The 17307-nt window shown below is 36.1% G+C and overlaps 2 protein-coding genes across 16 annotated transcripts in view; both read left to right on the forward strand.

Moving 5' to 3' along the window:
- Nucleotides 1–9875, forward strand: part of LOC120417333 (voltage-dependent calcium channel type A subunit alpha-1-like) — a 114575-nt gene extending 104700 nt beyond the window's left edge. For 13 of the 14 annotated variants that reach the window (XM_039579333.2, XM_039579324.2, XM_039579331.2 and 10 more), the window contains one exon: nucleotides 2419–9875. In XM_039579333.2, coding sequence (XP_039435267.1) covers nucleotides 2419–2563 — 145 coding nt within the window. In that variant the 3' untranslated portion in view covers nucleotides 2564–9875. Of the gene's footprint in view, nucleotides 1–2108; nucleotides 2267–2418 lie in introns of all 14 variants that reach the window. The other variant, XR_005605450.2, reaches the window with a different exon arrangement.
- Nucleotides 9876–13268: 3393 nt separating this feature from the next.
- The window catches only part of LOC120417332 (PDZ domain-containing protein 8), a 65404-nt gene continuing 61365 nt past the window's right edge, over nucleotides 13269–17307 (forward strand). For both annotated transcript variants that reach the window (XM_039579318.2, XM_039579319.2), the window contains exon 1: nucleotides 13269–14330. In XM_039579318.2, the coding sequence (XP_039435252.1) occupies nucleotides 14154–14330 (177 nt within the window). In that variant the 5' untranslated portion in view covers nucleotides 13269–14153. The remainder of the gene's footprint in view (nucleotides 14331–17307) is intronic.

Below are 17307 nucleotides of genomic sequence, written 5' to 3' on the forward strand. Positions count from 1 at the left end.
CTCAGACAAAACATATTTTTATGTTTTAGGGGAAAGTGGGGCAAGTGTAACAAGCTAAGGAAATGATCGTTGAAACCCATCAAAAACGTTAAAAATCTGTCGGATTTTTTAATTATCATCTTATTTCAGGTCTTGGCTAAGACTTTGATAGAACAAGTTTAAAAAAAAACCAGTTTTTTAATGCAAAAAAAATGATTTAAAAAAAATGATTTTCCGTACGTTCTACTCAACTAGTGGGGCAAGACGAACAACCCGTTGGGGCAAGAGGAACAATGCATGAAAAAACATGTTAATTTGCTAACAATTGAACTGTTATCACTTAGATACATCAGATTAGGATGTATTTGAAAAATTTCTTTCATTTTTAGATTAAATAATAGTATGTTACTAAAAATTTGATCGCTTTTACGAAAAAAAAAATTACTTTGATGAATAAAGGGAAATTTTCATAATATCACTATATTTTGCATGGACAATTTTTTTAACAATTGTTTACGAGTTTTTAAGTATGTTTTTGTATTTATTTTCCAATAAAATATGTTGTTGCAGCAATTCGTATTTTTTTCCATACTAAAAATGCATATAGTACACTTGCCCCACCTGAACAAGATTTTTTAAAAACTCTCAACAAAAATAACCAAAAGTTAAATCATACTTTAAAATAGGTGCAAGTCATTGGTAGGGACACTACTGATCTAGGAAAAATTGCATTTTGATAAAATGAGCCTTAAAACGAACCCTAAGCCTTATTTTGTACTTTCCAAATATTATAAGAAAACAAAGGGTTTGAAAAAAACTTCATTAAATCTTATGCTCCGTGGCGTTTACGTCGTTTTGGCGGTTATGTGGTAGTAGAATCAGCTAATTGCATTGTTAGCAACAATTCCTCATACTGGAAATAATCAAAATTGTAAAAATTACGGCCGTACGAGCGATTGTTCCTCTTGCCCCATATGGTCGTCTTGCCCCACCTTCCCCTACTACCTTCAATAAAATTGTTTCTTATGTTATTTTGCACATTTTAACATGTGATTGACATATAATACTTGAAAGTTTCCTGAACTGTTATCAGGAATTTCCTTATAAATGGCATAGGAATTTTAAACAAAAAAAAAATAAATAAATAAAAATCTGATGTTTAGTGAGAAAATCACTTTAAAAAAAAATAAAACAAATCACACGATATTGCTGTCAAAAATAAATTTGGTACGATTTAATTTAGTGATTTTAAAATGTTAATATTTTTCAAAAAGATTTCAAATTCAAAAATTGTTTGATCTCTTAAACAAATGGTTTTTTAAGAGTTTTTACAATTTTTGATTTTGGTTTTATTTATTTTTATATGAGCGCTTTTTTATTAATATCTAGAGTTCCAATTAATAAATGGAAAAAACTGTCCGGCCATATTTAAAATGAAAAATTCAGTAAGTTTGTTTTGTTTGTTTGTTTGTTTTTTTTTTATTTAACTTTAAATGTATAAGATCTCTTAAATTTACAAACAATGTATAAAATGAACTATATACATCTCTAAACAGCAATGTAGGTTTCAACCAAAGCCATATCTTGTATGTGCTTTCACAGCATGTTTCTTTTATGCAAACATAACCATTTAACAAGTTCGGTATGTTTTGAAAGAAAAGTTAGAATATCTGAAGTCTTTACTAAATTTTACCTCAAAAAATCGAATCTGAATCGTTGAAAAAAATATGAGCCTGGAAAATGCACTAAGTGAGCATTCTTTTATTACGTTTTGCAAAATTCGGGAATTTTGAAAGTTTGTTTTGCATAAAAAACTAATGATTTCAAAATATGCCATATTTTTAAACTCAAAAGAAAGGAATTGCAGATTTTTTGTGGCAAAATAAAAAACAAACATATTTTCACAAAAATACCCACATTTAAAAAAAAAAAAAGGTTCGAAAGGAGCCAAATTTGCTATGATTTTCACAACTTTGAAGTTTTTGTATAATACACTGCAATTTACACAAAATACTTATTTTAAAAAAACAATTTATTGAACAAAAAATCGTAAATCATTCACGTTCATTTTCATTGTCTTCACCCAATCGCTGTGGAATTTGGAATAACAAATCTCTTGTTTGTCTCAGATTTGTAGACCAGAGCTCCAAGGGTTCGTATTGTTAGATGTCCGTTAACCATTCGCACTACCGTATTCGCCTAACATCTGGTCATCATCCACACGAGACCGAATGCGTGCGTGCTTATCAAGTCACACAGGACCGCATAGACAAACCATTACCACCGTGTACGCAAGTTTTTCCTCTCTCACATCATATTTTTTGTACCTTTCTAGAGCATAGGATCGTATGGTTTTCGTGCGACCGGGGGGCAATCGGACAAACTAATGTGAGCTTTATGGCTTTTGTTTTTTGCTTTCATTTCTTCGAACGCGCGCAGGGTGGAGCCCCTCTCGTACGAGCACCTGTACAACCTGGGCCGCACCGGAGGCAGCACGTTCGGTGCATCGACGGTGAACGGCTTCAAGCCCAAGGTTGGCATGCATTCGATCTACTCGGAATCGGACGAGGGCGACTGGTGCTAGCAGCGGTTTGGGAAACGGGCCCAACACTTCTTCTCCTCAGCCAACGTAACGCAATCATCGAGGAGCAGCAGCAGCAACAATCACAACAACTCGGATGCCGGGCAAGACATTAGTGAGAACCGACACGAGTCGTCGGTGCAATCTGCTTCTACTAGCTACGGAAGGATCATCGCAACCATCTTGATCAACGCACGGGTGCTGCTGCAGTAGACATGCAAAAACAAAAGGCACAACCAACAACAACAACACCACTTAGTTATCGATTTATCAGCAACACCAAAACGAAACAAACAAAAAAATCTAACGCCATCTCTAACGTCTGCGCGCAGAACAAAACTTGTGATGTTTACGGAAATTAGTTGTTTTTGTATTACATTTTTGTTGACTCGTTGAGCAGTTCTCTGGGGTTTTGCAAAATTTTCTTTCCTCGTGTTTTTTTTATAAAACTTTTTTCAACACGTAGAATATTTGCGTCCGCCACTGGATTCAAACCGGTGACCTCTGGATTGTTAGTCCAGTGCGTGGTCTGATTGATCCATGCAGGCAGACAGTGGAAAAGCTTGAATATTTAAAACAATTTAATTCATAACATACATAGGGTAAATATGCCCATTTTAAGCCTAATAAGCGGTCGTGTTTGAATGATGCTGGATAATCTGGATCTGGATATTAAAAGTTATGCTATTCCTTTTACAAGCATTTAAAAAAAATATTTCAAAAATGCATTCTAATCAGTCGAGTGCATTGGGCCACGCCCATTTTTCTATTTTCAGCTTAGTTCTTTTTTTCTTCTAGCGCTCTTTTGGGTCTGCTTAGTGCTGCCAAAATTGATGAAATTTTAAGCAAACACTCACGAAAAGTAGCATCTATAGCGAAAGTTTCCTGGCAGCACTTGCTGACTTCAACAGGCGCTTCGCCAGCATGAGGGTGGTGTTGGTGGCCACTCTTTGTTCTTTATTTGCCTTCGCTCCTCGCTCGGTTTTCTTCAAAATTCAAAATTCAAACATCAGAAGACTTAGCGCGTTTGTTTTTTTTTATGGTGCTTGCTAATTATTTACATTTTACGGGATTATTTTTCAAGTGAGTGACTAACTAATGAGCAAAAAAACATGTTGCCGGTAGTTGGAAGCAATTGGGTACTAAAGCCCTATGTCCATTTTTATGTACAACGGTAAAAAACACGATAAAAAACCATTTCTGATCACTTTTTTTCATTTAAATGCAAAAAAAAAATTGACTGGACAACATTTTATCGATGGAATAACTATGGTCCCCTTGGAACGAGCTGTCAAGTAGGAGCTTTTCTGTCAAAAAGGACCGCGAGGTTCATTTTTCAAAATTGATTTAAAAATCCATTTTAAACTCTTTGTGGTCGTACAAAGTGTCATTGTACTCAGAAAAATAAGCTTTATCGCTGTTAACAATAATATCAGCAATCTAAGCTTCATTTTAGGACCCAATTTTATATCTTAAGCGCTTTGAAATCGTTAGCGCAAGTGAAAAAATATTGATGGCGACTTTCGTTAAGCAGTTAACCTCTGATCTTGCGTGTGGATGTGTGTTCCACCAAAATGATGAAAAATGGTCTCGCAAAATAGAAATTATGATCAAAAGTGCATTAAATTTGATCTTTTTGGCCAGTAAATGGCATAAATTTGCGTGCTTACTCGAGGCGGTGCTGTTGCAAGTAAGTTTATAGCATAAATAGTATTTTTGGAGCTTTAATCTAGCATCAAACTCTTCACATGACGAAGTTGTTTGATTAGAAAGGGTATATTTCCCCTAATTAGAACAGGAATAGAAACAAAATAAACTGGTTCGTTGTAGTGAATGTTGATCTTAATTTATTTTTATTTAATATTTGATATTCATTCAGAATAACAAATTGATCCTTTGTTTTCAGAATTCTATGTTAAACATTTGTTCAAATTAAGGAGTTACATGCATGTAAATCGTAAAAAATGTCAAAGGTTGATATGAGCACAAATTCAAAAAAATAAATAATAATCTGATTTCAGGGCATTCAAATATACCTTTTCATCTATTACCAAAACAAATTTGAAGACATTTGGTTGTATCATTGACGAGATATAGCTATTTGAAGTTAGCAGTTTCAAAAAACGGGTGCCATGATATCTCAATACTGCCTTCACCGAATCGGCTCAAAATTTTGGTGAAGACTCGTTAAACCGGTCCCGTGTGCATTACGAATGCCGATTTCCAAAAACTTTTAAAAAAAGATAAAAATATTTTTTTTAAAAGCAAAATTTGAAAATCGGGCTTCGTCATGCACACGGAGTATGTCTTGAGAGTCTTTACCTCAAATTTCAGTCAATTTGATCTATCCCTTCTCGAGATGTCGTGGCACTCTTAATTTTATGTGTTATGAAAATATGATTATCTGATAGCCGAAGAGTAAGCGTCCTAGACTACCAATCCAAAGGTGCAATTTATTTTCATATTCTATGTGCAATTCCTTAATCCTCCATACCTGGATTTAACATCTGCTCATTGAACTTTGACTGAGCTTTTCGTTTGCTTACACTTTGTCGGTTTGAATTCCGATCATCTTCCCCATGACTGCATTCAAATGATTGCTGTCGCCATGCAGCACCCCACGAAATAGAGAGTTTAGGGGATAAGATAGAGAGAGAGAGAGAGAGAGAGAGAGAGAGAGAGAGAGAGAGAGAGAGAGAGAGAGAGAGAGCGGTTGCTTGAATGCCGAGCTCAGTTTCCGTTCGTTTCAGCTTCGTGCGCGTTCAGCACTCAGTCAGCATTCAATGGTCGATTTGATGATGAAAGCAGACTGCCTAGTTCTGTCAAATTTCGTTGAATACTATCAGTGACCGTTCCCTTTTGAGGATCGTAGATGTTGTCATTTTTACATGGAGCAATGACTGGCCATGATGGATCTGGATATCGAGCCCAGAAAAAGAAAATTGAAATGAAAAAAAATCACCTCGTTCTGTAAAATGCTTCTACAAACAACATGTAGTTATTTCGATCAGTTTGACAGATGTTTAATCGAAATAATAATTAAAAAAAACTATAATTACAAAGAGTCCCTAAGAGAACTGCTCCGTTTCGTTACAGTGTTTTAGAGTACAATTAGCGTTGCGTTTTGTTTTTAGCATCGAGCTATTAAGCAGATTTAGGGTTAAGCGTAGAACTAAAAAAAAAGCTTGAAAATGATCCATCCAAGTAATGACACACTAAATCGAAAACAAGGAAAATCTTAGAATCTTAACAAAAATAGTAAAAAATGAGATATTGCACCCACACACTTCGCTAAAAGCAATATTTAAAAATAAACTCTCGAATCGAGTTTTCTGCAGCTGCTGCAGGAACAATTCAAACGGTAGCGCCAAAAATCAAATCGCAATCTTTCGCTGGTAGCTACATTTTCCGAACCGCTTATGTTTTCAGCCCCCGATTTGTCGCAATTAGTTTTTCCTTGCCCCATTTTTCCCCTCGAAAATCTAGACGATCTAGCCGAACAGCATCGCTAAAACGAATTTTTCAATCTCTCTCTCATAACGTAAGATACATTTAAAAAAAAAAACGAGGAAACACAAAATGAAACAGTTTAACTAATTAACTCAAAGTGAACCAGAACTAGTCTAGTTTTACGGAATTGTTGCCGCTTATTCTTATCTAACAAAAGATGAAATGAAAGGAGAATCATGACACCCAAGAGAGTCAGACGTCTCCTCGAAGGACACTAAATTATCGGAATCAACAGTCACTAATTTGTAAGGTTTTTCACTCTTCAAATCACCGTCGGAGCTCGTTCAAATCAGAAACTCACCCCCACACAATCATAAACTCTCTCAGAGTGCTGATTTGACGCGGTTTCACACCTAGCGGGGGCACTAAAAGTTGAGTTTTGTTAGAAATTCTGCAAATTTATTTACAAGCACCAAACAAGAGAGCGATCTCAGCTGTACATTGTTCGCCTGGTTAGAGAGATTTAGTTGAAATTCACGTCACATTACGTTTCACATCTACATAGCGAAATGATAGAGTAGAGTTGAACCATAGACTGTGTGTAAGGTTGCGCAAAGAGCTAGCACGTAATTGCAGATTGACAAGTAGGAAATTGACAGGTTGTTAGAGAGTAAAGAGGGTGGGAATTGAATTGACTTGCGTAGTTTTACATGGAAAAGAGCGTAGGTTTACATGTTTGCGAGATGTTGTTAAAGAGATGTTTTTGTTGGCTCGAAACTAGCGAGAGCGGTTATCTTTTCGAAAGTTTTCTAGCCAAATTCACTGAAAACACTTAATGACATGGATTCAGTGGTTACAAATACTATCAAAAGTGTTAAGTTTCTCAAATGAATCTATCAACTAGCAAAAATATTTGTTACCAGTTTTAACAATTAATTTAAAAAAAATTGTGAGATTTTTTGATTGATTTGATTGATTAAAAAAAATTTTGGGAATAAAACATTTTTCATGACTGATTTGAATATTATTTAAATTATTCAAAAAAGGTTGCTGTACGTTTAGCTACCTTAAATTAAAACTATGTTTTTTTAGCATCAACCAAAAAACATATTTTTAGATGCTAGCATAGCATAGCATTGGTGTCTACCCGTAGTTGCTACTCTGTTATTGACCAGGACCTCCAAGAATTGCTCCGTGGACCACAGATGAAGAGGAACCAATCATCACCACTTCGCAACTTTCAAATGTCCCTATCATGCTAGCCAATCACAGCGCCGGCCACGACCAGTGGTAAGACACGGGGGAAGTGGATAGGAATTTTTAGTCCGATACTTGAGTGATGAAGACCGCTAAATCAGCTGCGTCTTCGACAAAGTATCACGTGAGGTTTGAGGGTGTTAGTAAGATGGGTGTGAAGCCAGGATTCACCGTGGTAAGTGATGCGGCCGATCAAATCTATTTATAGTCCTTAATTCTTCGTATGTACTTGGATTCATTTTTGGAAGCTTTCCAATTCGGTTCACCAAGCTTTTTGTGGTGAATTCTGGTCGTGTTGAAAGTTCAATATTCACCTAACAATTATGCAACCAGTGTCCTTGAATTCAACTTGCATTCAATATTGTATTTTCCTGTTGTTAGATTCACACAGATTCCAATCAAGTTTCTTGGATTCTTATAGCATTCTTAATCCTTCTAGACAACTAAGCCTCGATGGTCTGGTAGTTAGCATTTTTGTCTGCTGACCCAAAGGACGGGGGATCGAACCCCGCCGCGAGCTAATGAATTTTTCGTTCATATTCAAGTGTTCAGAATTATTCCTTCTTTCCATAATTTCTCGATAGGGGTAGATGGGAATCGAACCCAGAACCTTCCGCTTACAAAGCGAACAGCGTAACCATTCAGCCACGCCTACCCCTCAAAAAACATATTTTTAGATGCTTAAAAAAAACAGAAGTTTTTCTGTAAAGTATTTTTTTTGTTTTTTTTTTATTATCTGTGAATGAAAGAAGCCATTTTACATACAGTTTTAGCATTATACTTAATACGTTTAAAACTTTTCATTAATCAGGTTATAAAAACAAAAAATGTATATGTTTTTTAAGAGGTTTGAGGTTAATTGTTACATTATGAAAAAAAGTTGTTAACTTGAACCAGTTTAAATAAATTATGAAAGATTGTTTTTGACATTACAGTTTTTAAGTTTCCAGTTAAATACATTTTTTTCACCAGCCTTTTTTAATTTAGCTTTTTAAAATGTATTAAATCATCATAATAAAAAGTTAAATGTTTCTCATTCACAAATATTTATTAAATGTAGAAAAACAGTTTTATTTCAAGTTTTTCTTGTCACTATAATAAGTCACAATGACACAAATAATTAAGATTTGTAAGTTAAACAAATCCAAATATTTATTTTACCATCAAAAATTAAATTTAAACAAAAAAATCACAAGCAAGCATACTCAAGCGGATCGTCGCAAGCGTGGTCGCGCCATTTTGAAATAAAGCTTTAATTACCCATTGTGAATATTCATAGAGAGAGAAAGAGAGAGAGAGTATGAGAGAAAGAGAGTTTATAGTAGCGTAACAAAAGTTGACTTTAGGAGGTTTAACAAATTAAAAGCTCCGCAAATTCGCAGCCAATACCAAGCAAATGCCATACCAGATGCAACGCAACTCGTAGATTTTAAATCGATTTACTTTCTTTCCACACAATATACTGACTTGAAAGAAGACAAGAAAAGGAGGAGAAAAGAGTCGGAAAGTTTTGATGTTTTATAGTTTGAATGATTCTAGTTGAAAACTCGAAAAAGGAGCATTACTCACACACACATACCGACAAACATTTTTCAGAAGTTGAAAGTGGGCAGAAATGCTACTTGTTAGTACTGAGTTTAATTTTTATACATCGCGAATTAAGAATAGCTACAGTATAAACATTCAAAACAAATACAAAGAAGGTTAAAGAGCAAAACAAGGTGATACATTTAAAGTTTAATAAAGGTAATTTGTAAGCGCGCATAGGTCAAATCATTTATCAAGTTCAAAGAAATAAAAAAAAATCGCATGAAATTACATTCAATCACGAATACAAACTTACTGCTAGACATAAAGAGCAAAACAAACTAAAACTAGTTAAAATTTAAATAAATTCAAATTATAACGATAGCACCGCCTGTAAATATCCAATCATTAAGAATGATAGGCAGCAACTTTTATCGAACGATCAGCGATAATAGAATATTCGACAATTGAAGCCGCATTTCCGTTGATTCCTTCTACTGGTAGATATTTCTCTAACTTGATACGTTGCAAACTTGTGTTCAAAAGTTTAATTTAGTTAAAGTTTTGCGTAGAAAAGTAATGACATTTGCCTTCATAACATTATTGTAGTTCTTAATCAACAATCTAGTAACGAATACTTACAAACTACCCAGATGAACAATTCAATGAAAATAAACGCGAAAACAATACTACACACATTTTTTCCGAATAAAATATCTCACGCGAGCATTCACGTAACGATAGTTGAGCTTCTCGAAAGACACACTCATTCTTCATCGAAAATACTCTCAACAAAACAAATAAAGATTTGCAAACACCTTCCTCCTCCCCAGAATCAAATCGTCAAGTACGTAAAAACCAACACAAAATATTACCACAAACACCCACACCCACACACACGAACACAAACACCCACGCTCAAGTGGGGGTAAAACGAGAAAATACCAAACTGCCACTAATCTTACTTTTACAAACAAAAACAAAATGGATGCGAAAAAAGAGGCAAAGTCAGCAGGATAACGAAAAAGTAGTTGAAAAATTTGAATGCGCGATTCCAGAAAAAAATGTGTCATTTACACACCCCCCAATAGGAGCAATTTAACAATAAAATACCAAAATTTCCTACAAAACAAAAACACTTCTTTGAACCGGGTACCAAAATGAGTGAAATTATCAAGTTAGAAAATGGCGGCTAATTTGAACAACAAACAAGTTGTTTTCTTCTATTCAAGGCTATCGAAAGCAGTGACCACACAACTCGAGCAAACAAGTTGAATGCAATCGAAGAAAAAAAAAAGTGAAAAACAAAACAGAAAGCATTATTCGCACATTTGTACATTTCTCACTATTTTATATTTCGCATTGTATATTTAAAAGGGAAGGCGAAGATTGAAAAAAAAGTACGCATTTGAAGTAAAGTTGCATTCAGAGCAAATAAAGAAAAATAAGATATAAAAAATGGAACATTTGTACAACATTATTGAGTGATGACAAACCAAATATTTGAACTTATAATACCGTTTAACCCTATATAAACCTAAAAACTAAAAACTAAAAACTAAAAACTAAAAACTAAAAACTAAAAACTAAAAACTAAAAACTAAAAACTAAAAACTAAAAACTAAAAACTAAAAACTAAAAACTAAAAACTAAAAACTAAAAACTAAAAACTAAAAACTAAAAACTAAAAACTAAAAACTAAAAACTAAAAACTAAAAACTAAAAACTAAAAACTAAAAACTAAAAACTAAAAACTAAAAACTAAAAACTAAAAACTAAAAACTAAAAACTAAAAACTAAAAACTAAAAACTAAAAACTAAAAACTAAAAACTAAAAACTAAAAACTAAAAACTAAAAACTAAAAACTAAAAACTAAAAACTAAAAACTAAAAACTAAAAACTAAAAAATTAAAAACTAAAAACTAAAAACTAAAAACTAGAAACTAGACTTAAGACTTGAGACTTAAGACTTGAGACTTGAGACTTGAGACTTGAGACTTGGGCTTGAGACTTGAGACTTGAGACTTGAGACTTGAGACTTGAGACTTGAGACTTGAGACTCAAAACAAATGACTATAACTCATAATTTGAATTGTTGAGAGCATCGGCTTAAAAAAAATTGGTAGAAATATTACTAGGTTTATTTTACAATAGGTCTTATCAGCCATTACGCCCTCCAGCACTAAGCTGCAATTTGAACAGAATTTTCATTGTTTTTGAGTCTAGAGCTTCAGAAAACGTACTGATAAGCAATTTAAAGCATTTTTGATTTTGAAAATTCCTAAATTGAACGTAAACCGATCGAAATAAGGTTTTATTAGCAAAAAAAAAAAAAAATAAAAGGCAATTGCAAACTACCTAACCGGAGATTCACATTAGTGTTGGAGTTATAAATTTGATTTGAAAAATGCCATTTAGAATGAATTAAAATAATTTTAACAATTTGTCGGATTAGGGGTAAGGGGTAAGGGAAAAGGGTTATTCACCTACTTGATACAGCATTTGACGTATTGATTACAGGGTAAACAAAATCGAACTTTTTTTTCAAAAATCTCGGATGAGTTTTCAAAAAGCCGTAAGAGCCACCTTGACCTCTGACTTTATTTCCGGGTTTTCTCCAAATTGAAATAAAATTGCATTTTTGTTTAGTTCAGGGCACTTGAAGGACGTGTAGATGAACAATCTCAAGCATTTTCGTAATTGGTTTTTCGTAAGTAGGTCGAATACCGATGAAAAAGAGCTTTATTACCAATGGCTCTTACGTCCTTTTGAAAACTAATCCGAGAAATGTTTTATTGAATTATTTTTCAAATCAAATTTACAACTTAAACACCTCAAACTTACGTGGAACTTTGTTTTTCAACATACTTTTTTTCCGAATGAATTGCACAGTTTTATTTGTATGAAATAAAGCATTTATTTGCTAGTGGTTTAAATGGCACGGCTTGGCTGGAACAAAATATTATAAACCGAGATACCCCATCAGATATTGATACGTAGAAAGTCGTGTTTTACCGGCCTTAATCAGAATATTTAAATATGATGTTTAAAAAATATTTTTTAACAACAAATTTGTAAAGAAACCTCTCACCATTAAAATGCTTTTAAGGGGTTGTAAATCCATTTTGATTGTCGAAAGATATTCCATTTTAAAGACATCCGTCTTTTGTGCGAACTTCGTTTGACCTTTTTGCATAAGAGTTTAATAACAGTTTATGTTATCATAACAAAATTTGCTATTGGTTGAAAGCCAAATCAACTTGGGAATAACATTTTTTGTTAAAGAAAAATAACACAAGATAACAAAGATTTGTTCGAAGAATAACTGAAAATGTTATTAGTCTGTTATTGCTATAACAATCCAATAACAAAAAAATCATAACCACGAATAACAAATCTTGTTATAAATAACATAATATGTTATTGGCCTGGTATTTTCAAATATGTTAAAATGTTATTCTCAAGATATTTCCGTCTGCTCGGGTTGTAAAGGTGAAAGATTTCTCTACAAATTTGCATCAAAAAATATTTTTAAAGATCGATCCACCTATCAGGCCAGATCAATTAAAAATCTGTACCAAAAATCTAAAACCTTGACATTTAAAACAAACACAACTTTCTACGTATAAATCTCCGATATGGTATCTCGGTTTATAAAATGTTGTTCCAGCCACGCCGTAAATGGTCTTATTTTACGATGTTATCGAGCTGTCAAATCTGCAACATGGAGTTAAACTTTCGGTGAAGTTGCTGTAAAGTTTACCATGGCACTTTGAAAAGTTTAACTCCATGTTGCACGCACACACTCTCACTTTTAATTCTTCGCTTCACGTGGTATTTCTTCGCAGGGAATCAAACATATTTTCAAATAAAAACATTCTGGAGTCTTCATATAGGGTATATGTCCCTATTTTTTAGCTAGTACATATTTTGGACCCATTTCTTTAAATTGCTATATGCTACAATTCATACGCTCAATCATCCCCAACTCGCCCTAAACCAACCAATGGAAATGTATCGCACGAATATTTTGTTGCACCCCCAGCTCGCCATCTTGAAACATTTCATATCATCGCATGAATTAAAAAAAAACTCATCGCATTGCAACAGTTGCACTGCACTGCGCATGCGCCACATCTGTCATGTCACACAGAGGCAAGACAACATCTAACTTCCTCAGTCTAGTATTGACGGGAGCAGCTTGCAGATTGAAGATGTTCTTCAATCAAATTCATTCACTTGAATTTAGTTCAAAAGAGTGAAGGAGTCTTGGATGGAGTGGTGCAGGCTGTTTGCAATACCTTGATTTCGTAAACGTTAAATTTGGTGAAGTTTAAAACAGTTTTCATTGATGAAGTTGAGATTTGCGAGAGCTCATTTCATCTGTGAATTTTATTGTGAAATTGATGATTTGACTAAGCTCAACAATCTAAACTCGTTACACGCATGTTTCCGCGACCATTTCAATCGAAGTCGTCTTTGCCAGTGATAAAGAAGTTGTTTATCACTAATCAGATCTGATTTCTAAGAACTGAAATCAAAACTCACAAAAACCTTTCCAATGCAAACTTGTTGTGTTGCGTGCGATGATTCTGTGAGTTGCGCAACGAACACTGTGTCGTGCGACACTTCCGCTGCGCAGCATTCATTGAGTAATGTTATGTTGCCGGGCGGTCGGTGATGCATCCGTGACGGACAGCAAAGCAGACAAGGCAGTCTAGTCTTGTTCTTTGACAGTGGAAGGTTGAGGCATCATCGGCATGGGTTCCTGCGATGTGCACGGGAATGTTTGAGGGATTTGCCCTATCAAAACAACCAGATTAGAGCTTGCGGATTGCGCTGGGATTGAGTGTTGTGACAGCAGGAATTCGGGAGTAGGATTGTCGTCGGTTGAATCAGTGTCAAGGTGTGACCCTTGTGGGATGGAAGTTCTGGCTGCAACAGTGGGCTCTAGGGTTGCAGAACGGTGTTGTTGTGCGGGAGAACCAGCAAAAGTGTGAATTTCTCTTTGTTCGGAGCTTGGGCGAGTGTTTTTTTAATGTCAAAATCGATGAGCAGAGTGTGTCGAAAAAAGTGTTCTTTGCTCGGCACGTCGTGTGACTGAAGCGTGAAGATAAGGCTGGCTGGCTGTCGTCGAGGAACGCCCGCTATCAGCGAGAGCTTCTGCTGGCTGGCAAAAGTTCTGGCGTGAAAACGAGCGAAAAGTGGAATTTACGACTTCAGGTGTGTCGGAAGCGACAAATTAACGGGAGGGAGGCGTCGCTAAGCAGGTTCCCATTAATTAATTACCGAGCGCGCGAGGGGGTCGTGAGAGAATTTGGTGTAGTTTCTTCCCGTGAGAAAACCCACTTAAGCGAAATGGATCTGGTATCGATGCTGATGTTTGGGCTGATGTCCTGTGCGATTGGGGCGGTGCTGATGCTGCTGGTGCAGTACTACGCCTTCGTGCGGTACTTCCGGATGCCGGAGCTGACCCAGGAGCAGCAGGAGCAGTGCCGCCGGTCGGCGCACAGCGAACCGTACGAGCTGCCCGGTGTAAGTGTATTTATCAATTTATGAGCATTAATTATCAGCATTTTATAGCTATTAAGGTGGCTCGACATAATAGATTATTCAGATCAGGCATTCTCCGGTTCCATTTGGGCCCCCAAACAATCCCCCAAAATTTGGGAGCGATTGGTTTTGATCCGGCTTTTCGCAAAGCGTTTCTAATTTGTAGGAAAATTTGTATGGGAAAACCCTCTTTTTACATTTTGATTTTTATAATTTTCATTTTTCTCTAAATTTAAAAACTGACACTGTAGAAGTATAGTCCTTATTGTCCTCTAAAACTTTTCCGAAGAAAGTATGGTCCTATCTTGCTTCTGAAAAAAATATACAGAGTTACACAGAGTTACAGAGTATTTCTTGCCAACACTGCCAGTACTTCGGTAGATATTTCAAAATCTTAATTTTTAACGTAACAAGCAAGCATTCTAGAAAAATTGTGTCTTGGAAAAAGTTGTTGTATATGCATGTGACTTTAATTTAAAAATTATTGACATGCAGGGTGACACACCTACGGGGTGTCAACCAAGCTCTAACTTCTTCTGGTGACCTTTTAAAGCGTTGGTGTCTTAAGAAAAGTTGTTAAGCTTCTTTTTTCAAGATAGTTTTACATATTTGGAAGACACCCTTCCATGAACACATGAACAGGGCGTCAAACCCATTCCTAGCTTCTATTTAAGACCAGTGATCAATGTAAAGTGGGCGAATAAGGGTACAAATCGCAAATTAGGCCGAACTCGAAAAATAAACTTCTTAATTCGACCTCGTAGACCCACCTTCACGACTCAGAATCAAATTCTGAACAAATGTCTGTGCGTGTGTATGTCTGTAAGTCCGTGCACCGAAAAATATGCACACGATTATCTCCGGACTGGCTGAACCGATCTGGACCGTTTTGGTCTCATTCGATCCGTCTTGTGGTCCCTCAAGACCCTAGTTAATATTATGAAGTTTAGAAAAGTACTTCAAAAGTTAAGCTTCAAAAACGATTTCGAATTAAGTCCGGATGATTGTAAAAAGGATGGTTTTTGTATGCTATACATTTTTAAAAAGGAATTTAAAAGACCTTTCCAACGAGTCCAAAAGATTGTAGATCTGACAACCCTATCAATAGTTATAACCACTGAAGTGTTAATTATACACTTTTTAATGGCAGGATCTCACATATTTTGATGAAAACATTGCCCGGTTCTACTATGCGACCTATCGGTGGATGTGTAATCAAGAGATCTTTCCAAAGAGTCCAAAAGATTGAAAATCTGACAACCCTATCAAAAGTTATAAGTACTTTAGTGTTTCTAATACACTTTTTTTTACGCCGGATCTCAGATATTTTGATAAAAATAACTGTTATTTATACACTTTTTTGAGGCTCTGTAGTGTATTCACTTTATGAATGTGAGGAAGGCACCACCCACCTAAAGGTGGATTAATGGGAGAACTGTCATTTCTACCACTCGAATCCGGTGCTCCATTGACAGAAAATTTCGGTAGATTTGACCGAAGTCTGGTTTGCGTGTTGGATAACTATCGTGCCATCTACAGATAAAAAAATTAAACAATTGCTTTTCTCCACGGGTTTCCCGTGGTCAAAATTTGCTCAAATTTGGAATTTTGCCTAGTAGTGATGCGCCAATCCTTGATTTCAGGGGGAGCCCCGAGAAAGCCCGGATTTGGACCACCCTAGTATATAGCCAACTCAAACTAATGCGCATCGATTAGTGCTGGTCAGTAAATCTATCCAACAATTTCTATCCAGCTGTCATTAGCCAGCCTTACTCACCAGCACCGATTGCAGGTTAATTGTACCAATCACACACACAGTGTTACTATTCCAGTGTTTGAGCTTCGACAACCGGCTCGTTGACACGTGGCAAGACATTCCTCAGATGATTATGCAAAACCACACACGCGGCCAACTTCCCTGCGGCAGCAGATTCCATCACGGAACGAAACCCAATTTGGCATTATTCAAGATGGGTTTTTATGTGCACAAGGCTTTATCGCTCGGAAAAAAAAAGAATCCTCGACCCACCCCGACCATGTTTGGGTTCCAATTTCCCACCAGCAATGGGGGAAAACAAACCACGGCAGAACGTGACGACGAGCTGCAGCAGGATTTATGTACATAATCCCTGGAGAACCCGCGCCGAGGCGTATTGAAACAACAACCCCGGGAAGCTCTAGGCGGCCCCGCACAAACATAACCAAGAAGACTCGCTTGGATTGTGTTGTTGCAGGAATCTGGGTCAAGTTTCAGAGGCCAGGCGGTGCACAATTTACAACAATGTGTTCATTCATAAGTCTTCCCTGGACCGCCGATAGCAGCCAGGCAGCGCCACCGTCGTAACTCAGCGCAAAAGTCCTGCGATTGACAGTTATGGACGTGCAAGAACGGACGGGGGGCTTGGCATGTGGCCATAGACAGATAGTGTGACCTCTTGATATGTGCGAGGATTGTGATTCCGTCCGACCGGCGTTATGGATGGTGCGAAAGAAGGGGGGAAAAAATAACAGGTGCCAAGTTGGTCAACTCAAAGCCGGTGCATGACACGACCGATAAAGCAGTCCTATTGCTGGCACGCGGGAACTTTGTCATATCGTCGAGATCGTATTTATAAAACTCGATTTCAAGGATGAGTTTCTTCTTACAAAGTTCGTTCATTCTTGCCACACTGCATACAAAATTGTATTAATAATTTGCTTCTTGACATGGGCTTTGGCATTTTTAAGCAACCTTAACCTTAAGATTGCATCCTGAATGAAATAGTTATCTTATATTTGAAATCGTTTTTAGACGACCTGTCAAGCTCACAAGATGACACCTGGTGTTATCAAATCATTTTATCCAAAATCGTTGTGCGTCTATACAAGGCACAACCAGGACGACTTGTTAGCCCAGCACTGACTTGCTCATCGACCTCTGAAGAACGTCAACAGTGAGTACACAAATCTCATCAGCTGC

The sequence above is a fragment of the Culex pipiens genome, chromosome 3 (genome assembly GCF_016801865.2).
Source record: "Culex pipiens pallens isolate TS chromosome 3, TS_CPP_V2, whole genome shotgun sequence".
NCBI lineage: Eukaryota > Metazoa > Arthropoda > Insecta > Diptera > Culicidae > Culex > Culex pipiens.